We start from the raw sequence: 24275 nt of genomic DNA, 5'->3' as shown, positions 1-24275 counted from the left end.
GCTAATATAAAGAACCATATTTCTGAGTCAGCCCCATTACCCACCATCAGTTCCAGTGCTCTTTCTTTGCTTCATTTTACAGCTTCTAGCCATAAGCCTGATCTGTCAGCCAACCATGTTTGATGACAACACAAATGGATGTCTGCGAGCTGCACCGCTGTCTGTCCCGGGGTTCCCGGCATCTGAAATTGAGATATAAATATGCTGAGATGATCTTTTTCCACTCAGGCTGTTTATAAAGGATTAGTATTTACGTCCTCGCTCTATAGCTCCCCTCTCAGCTTCTAATGCTATTCCCATACTTCTCAGGTTGAAGACGCTGCAGACAGCGTTGCGTAACCACAACCTCACACTGGCTGTGTAACTGGAGATTTCCACTGTCTAATTTTGTGTGAATCACACATTCAATCGCTTGGCTGCTTCTCTATAATGGATAGCGAATATATACATATATATATTTAATTTTTTTAAAACACAATGTTGTTTTAGATGAGAAAAAGTGAAAAGGAAGTAAAAATCCAGGTCACACATCTTGGATATGTGCACTGTACTTCTCGGATACTGATGATGCCACTTTTGCCACAAGACATGAAGTCAATAAGTTTTATCAGTCAGTCCACTAAATCTCACCGTGGAGGAGCAGCAGGGATTCAGGAGGGAGATGATAGATGACCTTTTCATCTGTTCCTTATCTTAATAAGAACCCAGCTGACCTTTTCAGCCCTCAAATCAAGTCTCCAGGCCTCCTCGTCTCCTTCCGCATGAACATAGCTCTTGAGAATTAGTCTTATCTCCTGTGCTTCCGTCCGTGCTGACTTATTTCACTCGCAGCTACCGCCAAGTAAGAGCTGCACAAACAAACCGTGACACATCATTGACCTGAGGGAACTAAAGCTGTTCATCAGAGAACACATTTCTGCAACATATCGCTGCTGGGAGTCGATTGTAGAAGTGCTTGTTTGCTGTCCTAAGGTGTTCAGACAAGGGCTGTGATAGAAGGTTATCGTAATATACCTGCACAGCAACAAGAAACCAATTATAGAAGCAAACAAAGTCCTGGAGGTCATTATAGCTACTCATTCACCTTCCTTTTTTTAAATTTCCATCACCTCATTAATTCATTGGGATAAAAGTAATCTCACTTTGGGTAAATCTCACTTAAGCGGATGAGGATGACATCAGCGCGGCGTCATCCATGAGTAACACCGAGCCTTATATGTCTTAGTGCATGTTTTACTTTCACATGCTAATCAAGATCAAAGGCCGTCAACTTCAATCAGACTGGAGGAGCGACGGAGAAAATGAACTACATGCCCGAGTATCTCAATGCCAATCCCCGGTGAACCAGAGCGTCTATTTAATGAATTGAACCCGGCGTAAGATGACTCAGGTGTGTGTGTGTGTGTGTGTGCGTGTGCATGCATGTTTCAAAAGCTGGGAAACGGCATGCTACTGTGGCTGGGGGGGTGTAAAATATTTTCTGTCCTCTTCTTTTTGTTTTTTTACCGTACCTTTGACGGTAAACAAAGGACAAAGGCGCCATATTTTTCTGCCCCCATTATTATTAGCCATGACTTGTGGCCCTCTGTATAACTCAAAACATGACATAATGCATTTCAAAGCAGCTAGTTATTCCCTTTACACACACACATCACTGGTGTGTGCAAGCATGCTTGTTTATTGGAAATATGAGTATGCATGTGTGAATAGATGTGTACACTCATGACTATCTGCGTCCCTGTCTAAATTGTCTGTCTTAGTGTGATTGCTATGTGTGTCTGTCTATGTGGTCGCTTTTATGGGAAACTCTGCTCTCAACTTCTGTCCGTGTGTGTTTGAGAGAGTGTGTATTTATGTATGTGTGTGTGTGTGTGTGTGTGTGTGTGTGTGTGTGTGTGTGTGTGTGTGTGTGTGTGTGTTTGTCATGAGTAGAGTGAGAAAAGACCTGACAGCTTGTGCTTTTCCACTACAAACATTGGTGAAAAACAAAGAGCTCTGGGACGCACACGGGGGGTTGTGCATCTGCATCCAGGGTGCCTCTTAGCTGATTATCTGAGTTTAAGCAGACAGAAGGGCCCTCATTAATTTATTGCAATTCACGAGAACACATCTTCCCTTTTCCTCCCAATTACTAGGGATTGTATGCTGGGAATGAAAATTCAGCTAGAAACAGACATGAGAAGCTTAACAACTGTGAAGCGCTGGGTAACCTAAAGCTATGAGAACACCAGTGGTGGGGTCCAACACAACACACAATTTTCTACCAAAGTGTTATTTTGCATGAGAAATGAATGTATTTGTACTTTTTCTGTGTCCGAAAAAAAAAATGTCCAGTATTTTCGTGCAACAATCAGAATTAAGCAATTAACAAACTGGAATCCTGTTAGTTGTGTTTTTATTGTTTTGTTTTGCCAGTGTCACAGAATAGCTAGTATTGGAAAAGTCTTCCACTACTATGCAGCAGGCCAACTTTCTTGGAATTTATTTTTTCCCCTTCTCTCTCAGCGTTGGATATTCATCTTTTTTGTCAAGGAGGAGCTGATTAGAATTTGGTGGTCAAAGCTCAATGTCACACACATGTATGTCACACACATGTCGCACACAACAACTGATTTAGTTAGTTTTTAATCAGAATGAGCTTAGAATCATTAAATCGCATCATTTCAGAAGGTGATAACAAACGTGTTCATTTTCAGGATACAATACCACTGAGAGTTGTTACAGGATAAGTAACTGCTGAGCTGCAGAAGGCCTCATCAAAAAAAATATACAATATATTGTCTTCATTTACGCGTGAGTCAGAGATGTGCACTTTTGCAGGTGCTTCTGGATGGTGATAAAAACAAGGTCCTCTTTTCGCTGTGAAATGAGGGAGGACCTGACAGAATACACAGGCTTTCTCTTATCTGTTCCATTCAATGTGTTCACCGTCCAGTCCCCCCCCCCCCCCCCCCCCCCCCCCCCCCCCCCCGCCAGCCGCAAGATATCAGCTCCAACATCACCGCTGACATTTGGAGAAATAGGATGGTGTCAGCACCAGGGCTGCCTGTGTGATCTATAGTCGATAAAAAGAGGTGACAAAGCCTTGAGTTCTTGTGGTGGCTACCCTCAGTGACGGCCCTTTTTCACTCTTTTGTCTGTCTTTTACACAACCTCCATTTCTTTTTCTTTTTTTACATTGCTCTTACTTTTATGCTATAACCTCCTGTGCGGTGGCTCACAAGGTGTGGATTGTCTCTGACAGGTCTGTGTTTGAGAGGGCGACTGATTCTGTAGCAGGTCAGGAGATCAGTCTGTATGTGTGTGTTGGAGGGGGTGGTGGAGGAGGAGGGGTGGTGCTAGGGGTGTCAGGGTGACACAAAGCCCCCCCCCCCCACCCCACGGGTGAGGCAGCTATGCTGGGTGTCACTCCACAGGTCAGCGGGCACCCCCTGCGGCTCCCATGATAAGCCCGGCCTGACAGCGGTTTGATGGGAAGGGTGACACACACTCACACCTCCGTGCACCCCAGCTCATAGAGCCCGGCTCTGGGGGGGAAAGCGATAAGAAGCTCCATGAATGCAGCCGCTACAGTGACAAATCCTAAGAAAACACGAGGAGCCATATCAGGTATTATTAGCCAGAGTACAAAATCCAGACAACAATCCCATAGCTGTGGAAATAAAGCTTGAGGTTTTGTGTTCTCAGTTTGCAATGTGGCTGAGTGTTTAAGTCTACAGTGGCGTGCTGAGCTGGGGCTTTAATGTTGCCGCTGCCGTCACACTGACACACTGACACACTGACACAGTTCCAAAGGCCTCGCTTCTAATGAGCTGCATTTGCAATGAGAGCATCACGATGGCTTTTTAAAAACTCTAACCTCGCTCAAATGAAATCAATGGCGCATCAATGTAGGGTGAGTTTCAGTTGACATCTCGGTGTAAATGTAATTCAATTGGATTGCAAAATCAATTCAAAAGTCCAGTTGCATTAGAACTTGAAATAAGCAGGTCTTTGGGTTAAATAGATTTGCAAGAAGTGTTTCACATAGAGTTTGTTAAATGCTAATCCCCATATGATAAATCATGTTTGTTGCAGAAGAATGCAAAAATGAAAGTGCCGTTTTTTAAATTGAGGCACACTTCATTTTATATGTATCAATATGAACATGTGAGAGAAATAAACTATTTTTACAAGACAACACATTGTTGTGGAAAAAGCAGCTCGCAGAAGTTCACAGCAGGAAGAAGATGCAATCTTTGTGAGGTTGGAATGGTGACCGTGTTTTCTCCCCTGCAGCACTGCAGTCAACCCAGCACCTCCCACACAACCCAGATCCTCTCACAGTCAGACCTCCTTCCTCACAGCCTCAACACTAGCAGGCAGACTGGCACACTGAGGAGGGGGCCACCTGCCTTATTCGGCCCCCTGTTTTGTGGCAACGTGAAGTTGTGTCGAGAGATTTAGTTGGAGATGTTTAAAAATGTGTTGCTTTTGACTTAAGGCATCGTCATTTCACCGCAATGTCTTAAAATGCGTTGGTTTCATCCAAACAATACGATTCTGTCTCCATTCTTACGGAATTGCTTGCCAAGAACATTTTTTTACCGGCCAGAATAATTTATAAACATACTTCATACCAGAATACATTTTTTTATAATGTGTCTCTGGTGAACTGTAACACAGTCCACTGGTTCAGGACAACCCACCTGGGAGCTCCAATCAATAGTCTGCCTTAGGGCCTTTGTTTCCTTATGCGTGAAGTTAGTCATTTCTATCTTGGTCAAATCACAGTTTGAGTCGTTCACATGGGACTAATATGCCCTCCACCATGAAATAAAGTTGCAATTCATGATTCACATTCTGTCCCAAGGGAAGGAGTTTTGTGTATCTCTGGGTCCATTTACAACACAGTGCTGGTTGAGGTTGTTTAGTATAACATCTGCTGTGATTTTTTTATTTTTATTTTTTGCACTGGTCTGGAACCTCCATCTGGGTGGAGACAGCCGGTAGACACCCAGAACATGCTGGAGCGATTACTGCACTTATCCTATCTGGCTTGGGAAGCACTCCATGTTAGCCCAGAAAGAACTACAGGATGAGGCTGCAGAGAAGGATGTCGAGCCACCTCAGCCTGGATAAGTAGCAGAGAAGTGGATGGATGTGCAAGCCTAAATAAATGCAATGCACTTGAACTTAAAGACATTTTTGACATATATATATAACTTGCTCTTTCTTCAAAAGTCAAAACTGTGGCTGTCACTTGGCAAAAGCCAAGCTAACTGTTAATGAATGTACAGTATCTGAGCCTAAGTGGATATGCGGACTTCCTTTTCCTCGATCCGGCTTTGCTCCGGGGTGATATGTGAGCGAGAGAGACGCAGATCGAGAAAAACGAGACTGGATAATGTCAGGGGAGCGCTGAGTAGTAGTCTATTAGTGTCATTGGCGTATCACCAACTGTGAGTGTCATCGTTCCATGTCAGTTTCTCTCCATCGCTTGTCAAATGTGGAAAAGGATTGGCTGCTGTCATCACACAGACACGCTGAGAGCTCCCTAAAAAAAACAGCAGACAGTGACTGATCAGTGCCAAAGGACCACAGTGAAGCCCCAAAGCTTGCTTCAGCCAGACATACTCAGCAGCAAATTATGCTTTATTTAACCGTAAACAAGGTCTGTGATTTATGCAAGTTACATACACTGTGTATGTTTGCATAAAAGGTCTGATACCGCCATCATTTTTACAGTAACAGCAGTTTAAGTGAATTTGATTTGGAAACTGTTTTCCTCGGAGGCGTCGGGCGTGCCTTTGGAACTGAGGGAATAGCACAGAGGTAATCGATACAGGAATGTCTGTTTTTAGACACTGAGTGCATTTTAGACTGTTTGTGAATTAATCAATAGCGGAACATGTTTTGCGATGGAGAGAGAAGGGGGTGGGATATCATGATGGGATGCTTCCTCTACCCGAAGGCTGCGATTCATCAGGGAACTGACACTGTAAAAAAAAAAAGGTTGAGGAACCAACTGATGGCTAGCTCCCACTTCCCATTATGCTTCTCTGTGTTTGTGTGACTGTATGGTGTGTGTGTGTCTGTGTGTGTGTGTGTGTGTGTGTGTGTGTGTGTGTGTGTGTGTGCATCACATAATGCTCTTTCAGCTCTCCACTAAATTTTCCTGCTCTGGGGAGAGAGTTGTATTTCAGGAAACATACAGTCTGGAAATATCCTGGATGCTTTGGGGAAAAGCTATCACACTTGGCGTGTTCTTTGTACAGGAATGAATTTGGCAGTCACACCACTGAGGGAGATCTGTTTTCCTCCCCGTCTTTGTCTGACAAGTCTACACGACCACAGCCCAAACCTCAGCGAGGGCCCCAGGTGAATCTGAGATTTATAGGTCTCCTTATGCCAGAAAATGGCCACTCAAGGCTGAAGCCTAGAGGACAAGTCCTCCCTCTCAATATGAAACATTATATAAATACAGATGGAATATAAAAAGGTGACTTTAAATGTTGATGGTGGGTGAGAGAATAAGATCTGTGAAGTGACTGTAGCATGTGTTAGCAAAATTGCAAAAGCAGCATATTTATTAATGAATGCTGTATCTGCTGGGTGAACAGGTGGGTTCATTTGAAAGTCAATTAGATACAGTTCTTTTTTTTTGAATCTCCTATGTCATAAAAAAACAAAAAATGACCACAAGAGGAGGTACAGTTTTTCTATTACTTTGCAGTAATAAACACCTTTTATTTATACATATTTTTCGAAAAATTAAATTAGCCTGTTCAGCAAATCAGCTGCATTTTGGAAAGTAAGTTAGTTAAGATACCACTCTGTATGTAAACAATGAAGCAAAAACCATAGACGATTAGCTTAGCTTAGCATACGGGCTGGAATCAGGAAAACACAGCAAGACTGGTTTATACAAAGTAAAAAGAACAAATCTGCCTACCAACACCTCACCAGTTAACACATCACATCTTCTTTGTTTCATCCATTCACAAACAGAAATGGGAAACTAAAAGTTGTGCTGGATTATTTCTTGAGCGGAGACTCCTGGAAGTCATTTTGCCAAGATATTGTTCCAGCACATAACTCCTCATAACATGATGGACAGATACTGTATGAGCGTGGTACCTAACCTCTTGTCTAACTTTTGGCAAGAGAAGGAATAGGCATATGTCCCAAAATGTAAAAAGTTATTTCACAGCTTAAAGATGTTAGTTTGAAATATGTAAACCACAGTGAAAGTTAGGGTACGGTAGTTTGTGCGGTGGATGTGCATATACGACTGCGACTCGGGTTCACGGCCCCTCTTCAACCAACAGTCTGTTTTAATCATGACAGCAATCTTTCCATAAACAAACCATGACCACAATATTTCCCTGTTCTGAACTAAGTACTTTTAGGAGTTTAATCTTAGCCATACCTTTTAATTATAGAGCTGTCATTTTGTGTTGGTTGTGGGGTTGCTTTATGATGCAATTGCATCTTTGTAGATAAAATGCTAATTTAAAACCAGCACAGTATGTGCTAGTCAGTGCAGCTGACCTAATTTACAACAGACATTTTGATACATTGAACGCAGGTGTAATTGATAACATGAATAATGGTCGCACTCCATTCAGGTGTTCCAGTTGTAGGGCCCTGGTGGTGTGCAGGCGGACTCTCGAGAATGATTTACTGGCACACTTAAATTGGACCGAGCCGTTATTAATTGATGTTACAGTTATACCTGTGCTTTTTCTGCAGTAACAAGTCAAACTGTCTGCTGACGGAAAGGTCTGATTATCCTAAAAATACATTTTGTGTGACTTAAGTATTTCCATGAACCGGTGGGGAGGCTCTTTGTTGAGCATCATGCTGTCTTCACATGGACATATTTCTGCACCCACTGAGCTGTTATCCTCCTGTGCTAAATGTTGGTGTTTGGCAGAGCATTAAATGTGCAAAACAGAAGAGAGAGAGAGAGAGAGATGGGAAACCAAAAGTGCCAGATGTGAGCGGGCTTTAACAGGTTGCCTTACTGCTGCTTGGGAACAATTAGCATTTGTCATGACCAACTTCCACCCCAGCACCAGTCTGTATGTTTTGAACACAGATTTCATTTCACTTGCAATATGGTTCATATTTTATTAGCTTCACTAATTGTCTCCATCTACAGCCCTCCTCCGCCTGTTTCCAAGTCATACAATTGTTATCAGAAAATCACAGTGGAACAGACGCTTTGCTCCCGAGCAGTTGCGCTCATCTAATTATAAAACACTAGGTAAATGTTGAGCAGATGCCCTCCACCAATACACACACCCACCCCCCTCCCTGCCTTCCAATTGAGAGAGACATTTGGTCTCATTCTAGTGTTACATTGGCTCCACATGGAGTGGTGATCCTTGCCAAGTGGCTGCCGTGGTATAAATGAACCTAATCGCTCGCCAGCTCTACACACTGTCCGGCAGATGAGAACAAAAGAAAAACTTCCCCTTCAGCTAAAGTGGTGCGCTACACCCTGCCGCGGTGGCTCACTTCTAAAGCTCGTATTGTGGAGTTTAGAAGTCTGCAGTGAGTGTGACAGTGTCAAGAGGATGCTGCACTACAGTCTAATGAATAATCACTTCAGTGTCCTTGCACCTTCCATTTGGCAGGGACGTGCCACAATCAGGCAGCTATTAGTGGTGGAAGACAAATACGGAAAATAGACAATAGGGGAAGACGGGGAGACCAGATCTGATTCCAGCTCCCTTCACTTCCCACATGCTTGTCATCGCTTCGTTGTCATTGTTGGTCCATATTCAACTTGTGTCCCTTTGGATAAAATATCTCTCTTGCTGTTGCAGATGCTCTCTTTAATTGCACATTTTGCTTGACCAGTTATGATGAACAGCTTTGCTGGCAATGCCTAATTGTACCTGGAATCTAGATAAGAGTATCAACTTCCAAGTAGTGCCAGGATTCAGTTCCAGGAATGTCTTGCCAAAGCGTGCAGAGAACAATGGAAATAAAATCCCATGGAGATGGCTACGTGTTACATTACTTAAGTCCCTGTAGTGGAAAAGTGCGATTTGTTTGTTAGGCTGCTACTTCCCCTTCGGTGTTCACATCTTTCTCCTGGCCTCATTACCCCTCATACCAAACACCCTGTTCTGGGGAGGCAGAGCAGCTGTCATTTCTATGTGGCAGGAGAGTCTCTCCTCTCCACCACAGCCACAAGTGACCTGTTATTGTCTCTGAGCCAGGACAGATGACATTCCCGCTGCAGCCTGTACGGCCCCGGTGTGGGTTCCGGGTATAAGCTTCATTGGGATCCAAATCATGGCTGTGATTGCACTTAATAGCTGATTAAAATTTAATCTTGGCCTCGCAGTGGTAGGGATAAAACCTTGTAAAACAATAAAGACTTTGTGCACAGGTAGGATGAGTTTGTACGCGCACACACAGAAACAATCACATGCTCGTGCACACGGAGCATCCATTACACAGCCGGACGATAAATCTGCCTTGGAATTAACCAGTGAGTAGTGGCTGATTGCTGTAGCGGTCCCCTCTCACTCTCAGGAATGAGAATAAATGAGCGGACGCTGCCATGAACAATCCTTTATTACACCCATTAAGCGGGGAGCCCGAGCCTTATGAAACAGGGGACACCAAACGCGCAGCCCAGTCGTCACATACGTGGCCTACTTATGGTTCCCATGACAGTGTGAACACCCCCACTACCCTCATCATCACCACCCACCACCACCACACATGCATACCATTACCACATTACCAACCGCTTCCAATCTCCCATCCGTTTGCACAATCAGTGGATGCAGTGCAGCCGTCTGCGTACTCCATGTAATGTCAAAATATTACTGAAGTGCCGGCTAATAAGTGCAGCTCTGGAGTGCCTCCACGAGCTCAATATGTTCATCAACACATTTTTTTCTTCTTCTTTTGGAGTAACTTCAAGCGATGGCAGAATCATTAATCAGGAACTTTGCTGTGTATTGCCTGTAAATCATTCCAGTCATTCCTGGATGCACCCTTCAAACAACAACAGCGCCAGGTGTTGTTAATCAAGATTGGTTTGTTTGCTTGTTTTTTTTGCATACATTAAAATTGCCAGGTGAACTAGTTTTCCATTAATGTATTCTCCATCAAGAGCAGGGTAATGTTACAGCTCATTTACTGTGCAAAGCTTCAGGTCATACAAACATGTTTTGACAGGTGTTTCATTACATTCTGAATATGGCCGACATTGTTTGTTGCATTTTTTCTATCAGAGGTTACTTGATCTCTGCTGTTAGACAGCGATGTCGGGACTTTCCTTTGAAGCACTGGACTGTGTCAGGACATCTTAAGTATAGCAGTTGGCCTGTAGAGCTCTAATGCCATTTAATTGATTATAATACTCCATGAGTATACAGCTTTATTTGGTCATTTCTGTCTTCACTTGTCACTTACAAGTAAACTTTCTTACAGTGTTTTATAATACATTTTGCTAATGGGAATCAAAATGTGATGCTTGGCTCTGAAGAACGGGAGATAAAATGTTGTGCCAAGTCCGGCACAGGGCCAACAAAATGTTATACAAAGAAAAGTATAAAAGCTTTGTTCCTAAGCCAATATTTAACCATCATCATAATATGTCCATCATGATGAAGTAACATTGGTAATTCAGATCTCAACTAAACATTTGTGAGACAGCCAGAACTCCAAGCAAAGACTTGCTTAATAACACAAAAATGACTCGCCACTTCTTAGGATTGACAATGACAAACTGCAAACATTCTCCAAATCTTTGCCAGACAGCTAGGGGCAAAATTTAACACAACTTCCAGAACTTGACACATTAGCATTTCACATTCAACCTTCATCAGTTATATTTATACGTCTGCAACAGGCGTAAACCTCCTTGTCTGAAAAGTGAAGCCAATGTGAAAGTGCCTTAAACTTGCATTCTTTCTAATGGTCAGCAGGGGGCGACTCCATAAAGCAGGGTATGCTTTAGGGCGTGGCTATCTTGTGACATGTCGCTACCACGGCGTTGTTCGGTCTCGGAGTTGTCAGTGTTTTCGTCTTAGAACTTGAACTCTTTCACAGTGTGTTTTCAGTTTATCAAAGTTACTTGTAATGTTTTGGTTGCCGATAACTGTCTTAGTCAGAGGTCTGTTTTTTTCCCTCCTTGTTTCAAAAATGGCATGGTGACTAAGTCCACTTCTTATGTACAGCTAATGGTCTTCTCCTGAGGTAGGCTATACTGCAGCTAAATATGCCTAAATGGGTCCAATCGGACAGAGTTGCACAACATAATTTGTTTCGACATAATTTCAAGTTTATATTTCTTAGAGGAAATAAATAAATTGATTGAAATGTCATTGAAAATTTCAGATGTGTTCTTTGTTTAGAATATCCAAAACCCCATTATGAACAGTAACTAAAATTGAAAAAGTAATTAAATTGAGTCGTATTAGTGAAGGCCCTAAAAAGACGTGCCTTGTCTTACAGTACTGTACTTGTATTTACCACTAGGAGGCTGACTTGAATGTAGTTTTTGTGGGTGGTGGCCTGATCATGGCATTTGTTTAGCCATCCATGAGAAAATGAGGCCAATGTGAGTGGTAAGGATGTCATGTCCTTCTCTGGTCTGATGTACACACGTACAGTATTTTTGATCAAGTATACTGTAGCTCTTCTGAGCATCATTTCTGCTTTCACCGTCCCCACTGTGTAATCAGGACACAGTAGGAAGCACTGAATTGCTTCCAATTTCCTCTCACTTCCCTTTGTTTATTGACTCGGGGACCTGACAAGGAGTGAGACTCGAGTGGGTCGAGAGAAAACCGCAGACATCGACTTCTCCTAACCTCTCGCTGGCACTTTCCCTGTGCCATGAACAACACGGCGGGGAGCCTTGAAGTAGATTGATTACACTTGTGATCACTCTTCTAAGATAATGTCCTTCCTTTTAATCATGCTTTGTGCCGCTGCTCTTTACAAGGATAAGATTATCATCAGCAACTTCATCACTGTCTCATTGTAAATGCCGTCCTAATTGGACAGCTCCGCTTTCCATTGGAAGTTTTGATCTTATTTACCGCTGTTTGTCCTTCAGCTAAAATGGGATCACTTTTGGATGCCTACGTTTTGCCGTCTTGTGGTCGATGTTCTGTCTTCTACATCACACAGAGAAGTCAAATGTAATGGCTTCACTTTCTAAGAACTACATTTAAGGATTGTTACTGCTGGAGTGTACATTTTTAGTTATTAGGTGAATGTAATTACTCCATAGGACTTCTAAAACGGCTCTTTGCAGAATCAAAACGTTAGCGCTGTTTGCAGTATGTTAGCTTGATCCCTGTGGTGTTGAGCTTTTCTGAGTGCTCAGAAGTCAATAATCTTGTGTTTACTCATTGGGCACCAGAGAGGCCTTACAGTATATCTCTGCGACTCCATAAACCTGTCATTTCATCAAAACACACCAGCCATTTACTTGCCAGACATCCCCTCCAGCTTTGCTTTCACTGAAAAGTTTCCAGTGTTTGAATTAGGATTTGAGGATGAGTTAGGTGCAAAGAAAGCTTGAATGAGAGTTCAGCCCTCGCAGCCTCAGGCTATCATCTGTAATCCTGTCCTTTTGTTGTCTTTGACATTGGCAGCATTGACCAAACTTGCTCGCTGTCAGTCCATGAGGCACTCTTGATTTTTACCGGTCCGCTCTATTGTCAAGTCCTTTGTGGTGGTTGACATTTGTGATGGGACACTAATGACTCTATATGTCTCGGGGGGGAAAGTGTTAAAAACAGCGGCCTCAGGCTCAATATACTCGCATTCACACACATTATGTGCAAAACTGAATTGTTTTCTTCCGCAGGAAGGCTAGAATTGGAGACACCTTGTAGTTTAGGTTTGTTTTTTCCTCCATCTTCTCACCTTGCCTCTTCCATCCTTTTTTTCTCTCTTTCTTTCCTTTTTTCCTTGACACCCCACCTGAACTGGCTCCCAGTTAATGGCTAACGGGCAGATCAGTGGCCAGCCGCAGGGGTCCTGAATGACCTTTCAAACTCTCCCAGTTTAGTATTTGCACTGTCAAAGCTCCACGTGCCACCGTCTGACCTCAACTCTCATTTCCAAACCAGCGACCGTGCGACGGCCTCACAGACAAAGAGCCGGTAGGAGAGGGGCGAGACAGGGAAGTCAGATGAGTTGCCTTTGTTGTGATCACGAGTGTGTCTGGCATTATGTAAATAGTGCTTATCCGGTGTTAATTGCCTCTGCTGCTAGGATGAGCATATTAAACGTGAAGGAAACAATTTACCGCTTTCAAAGTCTCCCCAGGCCACCGTGAATAAGACCGGCCCTGCATTTGTAGACATTGCTAGCACCATCTGCTACCTGTGTCATCTCATCTGCACTCTAAAACTTAATGGGAAACGGCTGATAATTAAAGAATAAATCTGGTTCATTACAACTTGGGTTTTATTTTTCTAGTTTTTACCATTATCTGTCTCTATAATAAGAACATTGTATGTCAGGTTGATTGCTGAGATCTGGGAATGTGGCGAACAACCAAGGAGAACAGCAAAATGACCACACAAAGTGTTCATTGTAAACATCTATTGTATAGATTGTCCATTTCCCTGTGCAATAAGAGGTTATAACTGTCATGTCACGTGCAACCGCCTTCCGTTTCAGTCAAAATATAATATGATCAAAGCAGTAGTTATAGTAGACATTTTGACGAAGACAGTTACTGAGAGTTGGACAATAAGATTGATCGGTTGCAGTGACTTCTTTTGAGTTTTGTTGTCACCACGAAGTTGCCAGGCAACTGGGAGAGACTGGCTGTAGCTTCACATTTAAAGAGAAAGATATGAGAGTGGTGTCGATCTTCTCATCGAACTCGCAGCCAAATAGCAAATTAATCCTATTTCCCAAAATGGCTTATTTACAACCTGTGCTGCATCCCTAGATATCAGCAATTACTTTGGTGCCGATGTTTTCATTGATGATGAAGATGATGGTCACAACTAAAACTAAAAACCAAGTTGTTGTAAACCAGAACGTTCCTTTAAAAGCTAGGTCGTCTTCTCTAGGTATTTTTCACAGGAAGATGACCGAAATGGGGTCCAGAAAGTGAGGAAAGAGCAGTGGTTGCACTTTCGTATGATCGGTGTGTACTTTGTCTTTTTTAGTGTAGAAAATACTCCTACTAGTCCCCTTCATTTATCCTACCTCCTTTCTGCCTCACTCCAGCACGTTTAGAGCTTTTCCATGACAGTTCCCACTTGACTTTCTTCAGTCAGCATATGGATGGCACCATTACTCCTTACAACATCTTTTCACGCCAGCCAGGCCATTTTGCTGATCTGCACAGTACATAGCATCATCCGACTACCCATCTCCTGCCCCCCCCCAAACCAATTACCAGTTATCACCAAGGAGGAGGAGGCTGTTCATCCATTAGTTATTCATCCACCCAAGTGCCGCTTTTACTCTAATTCGATTTTCTCCCTCCATTTTACATTAAAACTCACTCCAAGATGGCAAGATCTTGGAAGTTAAGCACAGAGATTAACTGCAGATCTCTAAATCTCTTCAACAAATATACTCTGCTTGTACCATTAACATTGAACAAGCTGATTAACCTAGCACTCAGTTTCACTCACCAGTCCCAAATCATATTTTGCAGAATTTCATAATCCAGCCAAAATAGGACAGTACAATTATCTATTAATGATGAAGATGGAACGTCGTATTGATCTAATTTCGTGGGAAAGTGATCCTAAGCAGAACAGGAGGATATCATGGAAATTATTACACTGAGCATCTGACAAAAAGGGCAAAGCACAATAGGAAATCTGATGAAATGTTTACCCAACAGTCTTTTGTGTGCAGCATTGTGAGCACCACTGGATGCATGTGAGTCTTTTCCTTTCTGCCTGTCCCATCTGTGAGCACACTTCAATGTGTGTGTGTGCGTGTGTGTGTGTGTGTGTGTGTGTGTGTGCGTGTGTGTGTGTGTTATGGCCATGCTGTGAGTATCAGATGCTCTGGAGAAGCTGTTGCAGGTTTCGACAGCAGCTTTTAATTAACAGTGACCTACAATCAGTGTTTGGCAAGTTACTTGACAATGTTGTTGAATTACATTATTAGGTAATGTGTTACTGCCCACAACACAGCAGACAAGGCCAAGTGCAAAGGAGGAAGTGGTGGCGGTGACAGTGGTAGTAGAGCTTAGAGCTTTCGTCACTGACACTGCTACTCAACACTTTTGACATTGAGTGTTGGGAGAGTTCATCATAAGATCTCATCTCCCTTTGTCCAGTTGTCCTTGCGCTGAGCGATTGCGGAACGAGATTGGATAATAAAAGCATGTAAAAAAAGGCGGACCATGAATTTTAGAGCAGATAGAATGAGCTGATACACTTAGAACGGGTTGCGCAATAAAGGGAGTACTCCACACACGATTGGTGCTCAGAGAAGAAAATTGGCAGAATTCATCAAATGTTCTGCGGGCATAAAACCTCAGCAGCAGCGTGTAGAGCCTTTAATGTGAAAAATAACCCAGGGGGCCGTGTGGAGTGTGTTTTATATGGTTGGAGGGGTTAAAGGAGGCCTGTACATTGGTTCATGTAAAGATGTTGAGGGATTGTCAGATTTCCCCAGTGGTATTCGCTTTCTCTTTCTCTTTCTCTCTTTCTCTTTCTCTCTCTTTCTCTGTCACTCTCTCTCTGTCACTCTCACTCTCTCTCGTGTCACTCTCAGACAGTAGTAGCGCTGGCTGTCTGGGAGTGATTTATGCCTTCATAAGGGCTGCACTGTAGTGGACCTTAGCCCGTATTTTATTCTGACACTTATTATTGAAATGAGACATTTGGGTGTAAAGAGGAACCCAAGCCGTTTTTTTCACAGAGAGGTAGTCATGCTCATATGAACACTCAGCCTTCCAGCATTTGGAATTACATCAGGGAGTATTTAATTCCACGTCTCTACTGAATGCTCCCTTTCTCACTAGTGTACAGTTTTTTTTATCTTTGAAAATGCAAATTGAGTTTCACCGGTTTAAAGACGGAATTGCAACGCATTGATGTTGAGCTGCTGTGTGGCGGCTGCTGTTCAGTTGCTTAGAGCTGCAGAAGAGGCAACAGTCAGGCAGCAGTGTCTCAGCTCTATTGTTTTGTAGACTCAGTTGAGAAAATCAACAAACAATAGAGTAGCAAAGTGAGAGCAGTAGGTTTTTTTGCCACTCAGGGTCCCGAAGTCAAGTTCATGTTCCACATAGACAATGTTACATTAGTGGTAGTTGAAGGATTTCTGAGGCTTGTGTGGACATAAATTATCAGTACAAAAGATGAGCCTCTGCGTACCAAAATATCTGGTTCTTTGATAAAAAGCCAAAGCTGCAGGCTTGTATACATAAACACTTAAGGAGAGAAGTCAGGTGTGACTTCCTAGATGTGCTCTGGTGGCCGAGGGGTTTAGGGCATGAACCATGACCTGCAAAATCCTCCGTTCAAGTCCGGCCAGAGACCTTTGTTGCACAGTGTTCCCTATCTCTTCCTTCCCTTATTTGCTGTCACCTCTCTTCTGTTGTCTCACAAATTGAGGCATAAAATGCTCCCCAAAAAACTAAGACTTCAAAGGAGAATTTTAGTATGAATCCAATCAGAAATGCAAAATGTTATGACTGCAGCTACTTTGTTAGGGAAATATGCTCATGTATGGATAATATGGATACCACTCTCATGTCTCTACGCTAATTATGATGATGTAGCCAACCGCCAAGTAGCTTAGCTTAGCAAAAAGACTGGATGCAGGAGGAAGCCACTTGCCTGGCTCTGTCCAAAACTTAACAAAATCCGCACAACTTCATTATCTTAGAGACTCGTGTTGTTCGTGTTAAGAGTTACTAATGATTGAGGAAAAACTTTGAAATGGGTCATTCTAGGAGCGAAAAATACTACTGCCCCTTCCAACTTCCCAACTCTATTTGCCTGTGTGAGCAGGCGTATCCCACTATGACTTGTCATGTCTCACCCAGAGTGGGTTGACCTATCCACATTTCATGAGTTCTATCATAACTCTATCAGCCCTCAGTTCAGTGGCAGTAGTCCCTCTTCTGTGTCCAGAGCACAGCTCTAGTGACCATGCTCTCCAACGCTGACAGGTTGCTTCTCCTCTAAAGATGAGGAGCGAGAACAGCCGTGTAATCGACGGTTGTAAGCGCTACACTCCTGGGGCTGGATGACCTACATGTTACACTTTCTCCATCTGCCTGCATACACTTAACACCCCACAGGCTGCCACTCAAACCAGCAGGTGACGGCACACAGGAGATATAGACTGTGTGTAACGGAGGCTCACTGCATGTACAGATGTTAAGCACAACACCCAAGGTTACACACGCTGGTTAAATAGCCTCCGATGCTCTTTCTGAAAGCCTTGTTTACTTGTCTGTGTAGCTGAAGCAGAAAGGATGACCTTTCAATTCAGTGCTTTCCCAGTTCAACGAGTGAAGACGCGTTCTCCTTGTGCACAGCCTAAACTCTATAAAATTAAAAACAAAAACATTTCATTAAGATTCAAAGTGCCACATGCACGCCATAAAGCAATGTATGCAGTTAATTCGAAGGCATAAAAAAGCTAATGGACTATTAGAGTCTACTGCCTGGGGCTACCGTTTCCCCTCGCAGAAGAAGTACATCAATCACTTCTATCAGTAATCCCCCTGCAAGCTGCCGGCGGTGTCTGTGCCTCCTGCCGTAGAAATGGTCCCTTGGCAGAAGCAGCATCAGATGTGGCTGAAGTTGACATCTTAACAGATAAACTGGCCCCACTTTACTACCACTGTCACTACATTCTGCCCTCGGTCTTTGGAGATATTGATGGAAGGCAGCAGTCGACGAGACAAAGGCACTGACAAAGGAGACGCCTGAGGAGTCCAGCTAAGCTGCTCCGCGTTTGTTCTTTCTTGCTTGTCCTCATAACCTGGAGGATGCTCGATAAGATGGGACACAGATGAGGGAACCTTCAGGATTGTGCTTTGCTGTAGGCGACTACAGGCTCATAGTTGTACCAACAGTGACTTTCTGGTGAAGTTTCCCAGTGAGTCAGTTTGTTGCGCTCAACAGCTCAGAACAGCTTAAAGTGACGCGTGATATTTACTGAAGCGCAGACTTAATGCACTCGGCTGCGTCAGAAGTGCACAATCTTTGGATGTCTTTGTCAGTACGGGCCACTGAGAAAAAGAAAGAGAAGGTTTCATGCATTCGTTATACTCCACTAAGCTGGTTTACTGCATTTGTTGTGGGAAGGCTGGTGGTCGTCTCAGGGGGCTATGAGTGAAAACACATTTCTCATCTGGCTACAGCTGCTGCAAAGCCATGTGCAAACAGCCAGCAGATGTGTCTTGGTCCAGTTACTCCATCCCAACGCACAGTTCTATCCAACTTCACTTTTTCCTGATCATCACCTGGCCCAGTTGTACAGCAAATGATCCCTCGTGAATAATCACCATTTCTTTTTTTTGTTCCAGACCAAGAAGGTGATTCATGTTGACTCTGTGCATAACGGAGCAGTTTTGGCCTTGAAGCACTTGCGGAGCTGCATTGGACTTGATAAACACAAACAGCTGCTAAATCATTTGTTGCAAACAGATTTTGTTTACCAGTAAGTGTTTATGAATGAATATGTATTTGCATACTTTGCATGCACACTTAGTGTTAGTGTGACTACATCAAAATATGTGTGATGAAACTTTTAAGAGGCTAAAGCGTGTGCTGAGTGTTAGGGAGTGAATGTGGAAAGAAATGGTGTTTTAAATTTGACAAGATTAAGGATACTTGGGAAATAAGCCAATTCCAAAAAATGATTCCCATTGAAATTCTGCCGTGTAGTCACCTTCGGTAACTTTAGGCATGCTAGCTGATGATGCACTTTGCAGAGCTGTCGCAAGACTTCTCGAGGACTGTGCTGAAGACAGATCATCACTCTGAGAATATCTGCGAGTTTGTAGGAAGCTGCAGCCAGGCCTATAGAAACCCTTCCCATCTGTCAGATAGGACTACAGATCCTACACAGCAAACGGAGGCAGTTTGTTTAGCTGGAAAGGCATCAGCCAACGGGACACCACAAGGATGGAAAAGTCCCTCATGCTGTAGTTAAGGCTACTTTATATTCTTGTGTTGATTGGGGATTCATTGTTCCATCTGGCTCTTATGAAAACCATTGAAGAGAATTAAAAAAAAACCAACACTCCCTCTTCTTTTTCCTGACGTGTTTCCTCTTGTTTCATTATGGTCATGAAGTATGGCGAGCAAGCATCGAGGCTTGGTAGGAGGAGTCTGGACCAGACAGGGTGTACCAGAGGGAGAGCTGGGAAATTTGATCATTTTTTTTCGGGACTGTCATACGCCATAGGCTGCCTCATTTGTCTGCTCCAACTCCTTTGTTTCCACCAGGCTCCCTGTTCTAGGATTAGCCCGTGGAGCGAGACAAAAGCAGGAAAATAAGACCGAGAGAGAGACGGAGTACTCTAGGAACTATATAAGCTAATTATTATATTATATAATGTATTCTTATAGTGCTCCATGTTTCTTTAATACAGTGCTTAACTCTAATGTACATGCTGCTGTGCTTAATACCTGCTGACTGGGCAAAAAACTGAATGAAAGCCGGTTTGGAGTATAAGGGAACGAGGGATGAGGGAGGCTGTGCAACTGCACTTTTCCTCTAAATTGCCCTGCAGCTCCATTGGGGTGGTGTTGACCCACTTTATCTCCCACTCAGGTGATTAATGCAATATCGCTAGAAACAAAGGTCACATCAGGATGCAGGGGAGCACAACAAGAGCTCAGGGATTTGTTTGCGGCTACTGTCGGGGCTGAGAAGAACACGTTGTTTGTGGTTTTGTAGGACATAACTCTTAAGACACACATTGAGAAGTGAAAGTCCAAAATAATAAAACACACGCATGCATGTTTGAATATACGAATGACCCATTATTATTACCATTATTACATCATACATATTTTTTTCATGTTTTTCCAGAAATAGAGACACATTTTGGTATATGTTGTCTTTGCTTTTCCTTTGTTCACTTAATGAAGTGGTTCCTAAATTGGGGGTTGGGCATGATCAATAGAGAAGGTAATGTTTGCCACAATTGTTTTTCTTGGCTTTTCTTCAGTCTTTTTAATACTGGGTGGTTTAATATTTGCTGTTTTTCAAAAAAACAACAATCTGAGAGTTATAAATGCTTACAGAGATATGCATCCTATAATGAGGGATACCAAGTTGGTATGGAGATGTTTTCAAGTAGAGCTGAAGCAAAAAGCTGACTGAAATTGATAATTGAAAAATAATTTTGACTTTTATAATCAAGTCATTTTTCAATCAAAGAATATTGAAAAAGGGGCTTATTGTTTGGTTCCAGCTTCTCAAATTGGAGGATTTGTTACTTTTCTTTGTCATACATGGTATATTTTTAGTCTTTGGGCAAAATAAGACACTTGAAGATGTCACCCTGGAGTCTAGGAAATAATATCACTAATAATTTTATTCAAAAATGAAGTAGATCAATTTATGTAGAAAAAAATAAAATGCAGCCCGAGTCACAAACCAAAACAGTTGGGAAACACAGACATAGTGCTGTATAACCACATACTGATCTGTTACTGTAAGTCAAAGGAAATCTGTGCAAAGACACAAGAAACAGACATATTTATTGTACAAAACATCTCCGCTGAGCCTGGCTTTCTGCTAGCATTTATGCTGTCAGCGTCTGTCAATACTTTAATGCTGCTTGAAACATGTCGAGTCATTTTTCAAAATGTACTCGAATCCAGTGAGATGTGTCATAGCACATGCACGAGTGAAGAGTAAGTGGTGGAACATCTATAGGGTTGAAAATGAACGCTCTCTCTGTAGGCGTTCCCCCATGACTTCTGTATCGTTTCATTTAGAGACACCAAATATACAAACTGTTGACTGCTCCTGAATTTAGGCCCAACCTTGCTGTATTCTTCCACGGTTATCATTTAAAGTGATTTCAGTTTGCAGTGCGAGCAAAATGCCCCACTTTAAAACTGTATTTCAATACAAAAGCCAGTGTAATTATGCTCTCTGCCTTCTTTTTTCTTGTTGCTGTTATCTATATTATAATCTCTGGTTTCAGCGTTTATACTAAAGCGCACTCTCTAAGGTATTCCACCATCATGGTTTCTCTTCCAGAGAAATTACTGGTGTTAAATGAAGCAATGATATTCTTTATATGTGCCAGCTGTAGTGCAAATGGGTTTCAGCCTGCCAGGAAATCCAGTTCATTTTGTGAAGATGAGGTTGAAGATGGACAGAGTTAACCAGAAGCCATTTGGGCTTTGAACCAACATTCAGATAATGTTGCAATCAAACTGTGCTTTTGTGTGTATGTTTTCCAATGTTCTATTTCTACAGATTTCATTTTGATAATCATTTAAGAAGACATTCAGGAACAAATGTACATCTCTATCTAAATGCATTCACCCTGAACACAACTGTAGGGCTGCAGAAGCAATATGGCAAAATAGCCCTGAGCGCACAATGTTGTCTTCGTGCAGTTTGTTGCATATTCATTCAGAGACTATGGAGGTCCTTTGTTGGGATCTGATGCTAAAGTTTCCCAGTAAAGGTTGAGGCTGGCAGAGGCTATTAAATGAACATCAACACATTAAAATAAACATCCAGAAGTCATATATGAGTACGTGCTGATGAAGGAGGCTGGGGAGGTGGACGGAGATACATTCCTGAAAGCAGGCAGCTGTGTAGTACCGAGAATATAGAGCGCCGTGTTTCTGTATGCAGACTGAATGAGCACCAAATGTTTATACAGACTAACGGACATGGATGTATGTGGAGGTGTATGCCCGAGGCTTTTACATCCATTCCTCAGACCTGCATCTTTTACTTGGTATAAAGAGCAGGAATAGAAGTAATATGAGCTCCATCTAACTCTTCCCTCTTGGATTTTTCATTGGCTTTTAGTTTAATGTCACTCAGCCAGAAAACTCTGGTTCTTTGGCTGTGCATACTGAGATCAGCTGAACCAATAATCACAACAACAGCTCTGCTTTCATCAAATGTTTCTATATCAACAGTCAACAAAAGCACACAGAGTTAATATCACAGACAAAATACACATATACTGTATATATGTGTGTATAATATTTCCTTGTCCTCTAAAGGTGAATGGTAAGGAGTTGTCCAAGTCCAGCCATGAGGAGACTGTGGAGGCCTTTCGCGCTGCCAAGGACCCCGTCGTGGTGCAGGTCATCAGGCGGACCCCTAGCGGCCGCCCCCACGGCCCCCCTCAGGAAATCCATGTGGTGGATGTGTGCACTCAGACCGACATCACCTTTGAACACATCATGGCGCTGGCAAAGCTCCGGCCTTCGACCCCTCCTGTGCCTGACGTCTGTCCCTTCCTGCTCTCTGACAGGTACGTACAATCGGAAATGCCTTTTGTTTTCACTTCATTTGACATCTGTGTCAACCAGGGCTTCTCAACTTTTGTAACTTAAGGCGTCCCAAAAATTCTGGAGGTCCACCGTCCCAAATAAAGGAGGACAAAAACAACGTGTCGTTACAAAAAGAAAAGAAGAAAAAAATAAACTGGGCTGTTAATTTCTGTCATGCCACTGTCAGCTGTAATGACCAAAATAAATTACCCTCACCCATCACTGCCTTCCATTATGAATCCATATTTAATGTATTCTGTCATATTTCCTCACCACAGGCTTTTGGAGCTTTTACTGGCGCAGTGTTTTCTCTATTTTGTGGCGCTGCATCCAAGGGAACATTAGCGAGCTAACGGCAGCAAAACACTTTAGTATCTACCTCATGATGTTGCAAATATCGGTGATATCCAAACGTAACTCGTCATTGAAATTATGATGTTTAGTTTAACATATTTTATTTCTGTGAATTCTTGAGCACATTTAGATACAATAATAACTAGCTTTGTGTTTTTGCTGACTAGAGAGCGCTCCGAGGCTCACCCATAGGTGGTCAAATACATTGTGATTCAAAACAGCAATTATAGTTTGAAGGATATCAGTGATTTGATAATAGTGATAATTCATCTTATTCTTATTTAATTCAATACAATTACAAATTATTTCTGTTCAATGCCTCAGGAGTTTGTTGTTGTGTCCTTGCTTTGACTTTGGCTGTGACTTGAGGTAATTAAGGGGGGGGGGGGGATAGTGAGACATGTTGAGCTATGAAGCAGAAATATCAGCGTTTGCAGGATTAGCATTACAAGTATGCAAGACGTCTGTAAAATATAAATGAATTATCTAACCATCTGTATAGTCTGACAAATCTAGATTTGGTTGATGAATGAGCCTCTCGATGTCCTTCAAGTCTTCTCACCAATAGGACACACTAAATTACAAAAAAGAGAAATAAAGGACAGGGCTAATTGTTCCCAATTAAACATTAACACAGAATACATGTGTGTAGTGTGCGGGCCTTTTTGATGTTTAGCATTTATTTAAATGTATCACTAAGTATGATAAAGTTGAGAATATCATAAGCAATTCATGTCCACTAAAATGTTGTCATTTATGACAGCCTGAAGTGACTTTAATATTCAGTTTGACTTTTATAATCTGGTTTCCCCTGTCACTATATAGCACATCTATAAAATAAATGTCACCCTCTTTATGATACTGTACTATTTTTTTAGAAGCTGATCATGCAAAGAAACATAACTCAGCTGTAAAATTAATTATGTTTGTTGAGCGTGTATATGTCTATAAATATAGAAGAGATGAAAGGACACACGTGGGTTACTTTGTGTGCAAAGTGACTCAAAACAACAGTGTGTGTGTGGTATCACTCGAAGTCTAATCACACCTCATCTGGATGCTGGGAAGTGAAATACCTCAAAGACATGCTTTTATTGTTTATGTGGGAGGAAGGCATAAAAATATGCACAAAAATGATCTTGAGAGTTTTAAGTATCAGCTAGAGGTTTTCCTGGAGAACAACAAAAGGAACAGGGTTCATTATTTCCTCTTCTGGCATTTTAGTTTATATTCTCTTCATCTCAAAGGAGGAGTAAACTGAGAACAAGAAAAGTTTAGCATAAAGGAATATCTGGGTTTCACCTCTTGGGAATGAAACAATGAGACGATGGCAATGCAGGAGCTTCAGAGCACAGAACAGGGAAGTCAAGAAGGTCTCGACAATCATAAACATCTTGTATTCTTTAAGTATCTGTTGCCATTTGTTATTGTAGACTTGCTTTGATTATTGCTTGCCTAGACGAT

The 24275-nt window shown here is 42.4% G+C and overlaps 1 protein-coding gene across 2 annotated transcripts in view; it reads left to right on the top strand.

The window, feature by feature from the left end:
* Nucleotides 1-24275, top strand: part of LOC116390128 (PDZ domain-containing RING finger protein 4) — a 45445-nt gene that overhangs the window by 6403 nt on the left and 14767 nt on the right. The window contains exon 2 of one of the 2 annotated variants that reach the window (XM_031859470.1): nucleotides 22185-22438. In XM_031859470.1, coding sequence (XP_031715330.1) covers nucleotides 22185-22438 — 254 coding nt within the window. Of the gene's footprint in view, nucleotides 1-19736; nucleotides 22439-24275 lie in introns of those variants that run through there. The other variant, XM_031859461.1, reaches the window with a different exon arrangement.

Source organism: Anarrhichthys ocellatus, unplaced genomic scaffold, assembly GCF_004355925.1.
Source record: "Anarrhichthys ocellatus isolate YVR2014 unplaced genomic scaffold, GSC_Weel_1.0 scaffold2, whole genome shotgun sequence".
Taxonomy (NCBI): domain Eukaryota; kingdom Metazoa; phylum Chordata; class Actinopteri; order Perciformes; family Anarhichadidae; genus Anarrhichthys; species Anarrhichthys ocellatus.
This window is presented reverse-complemented; position numbering and strand designations above follow the sequence as displayed.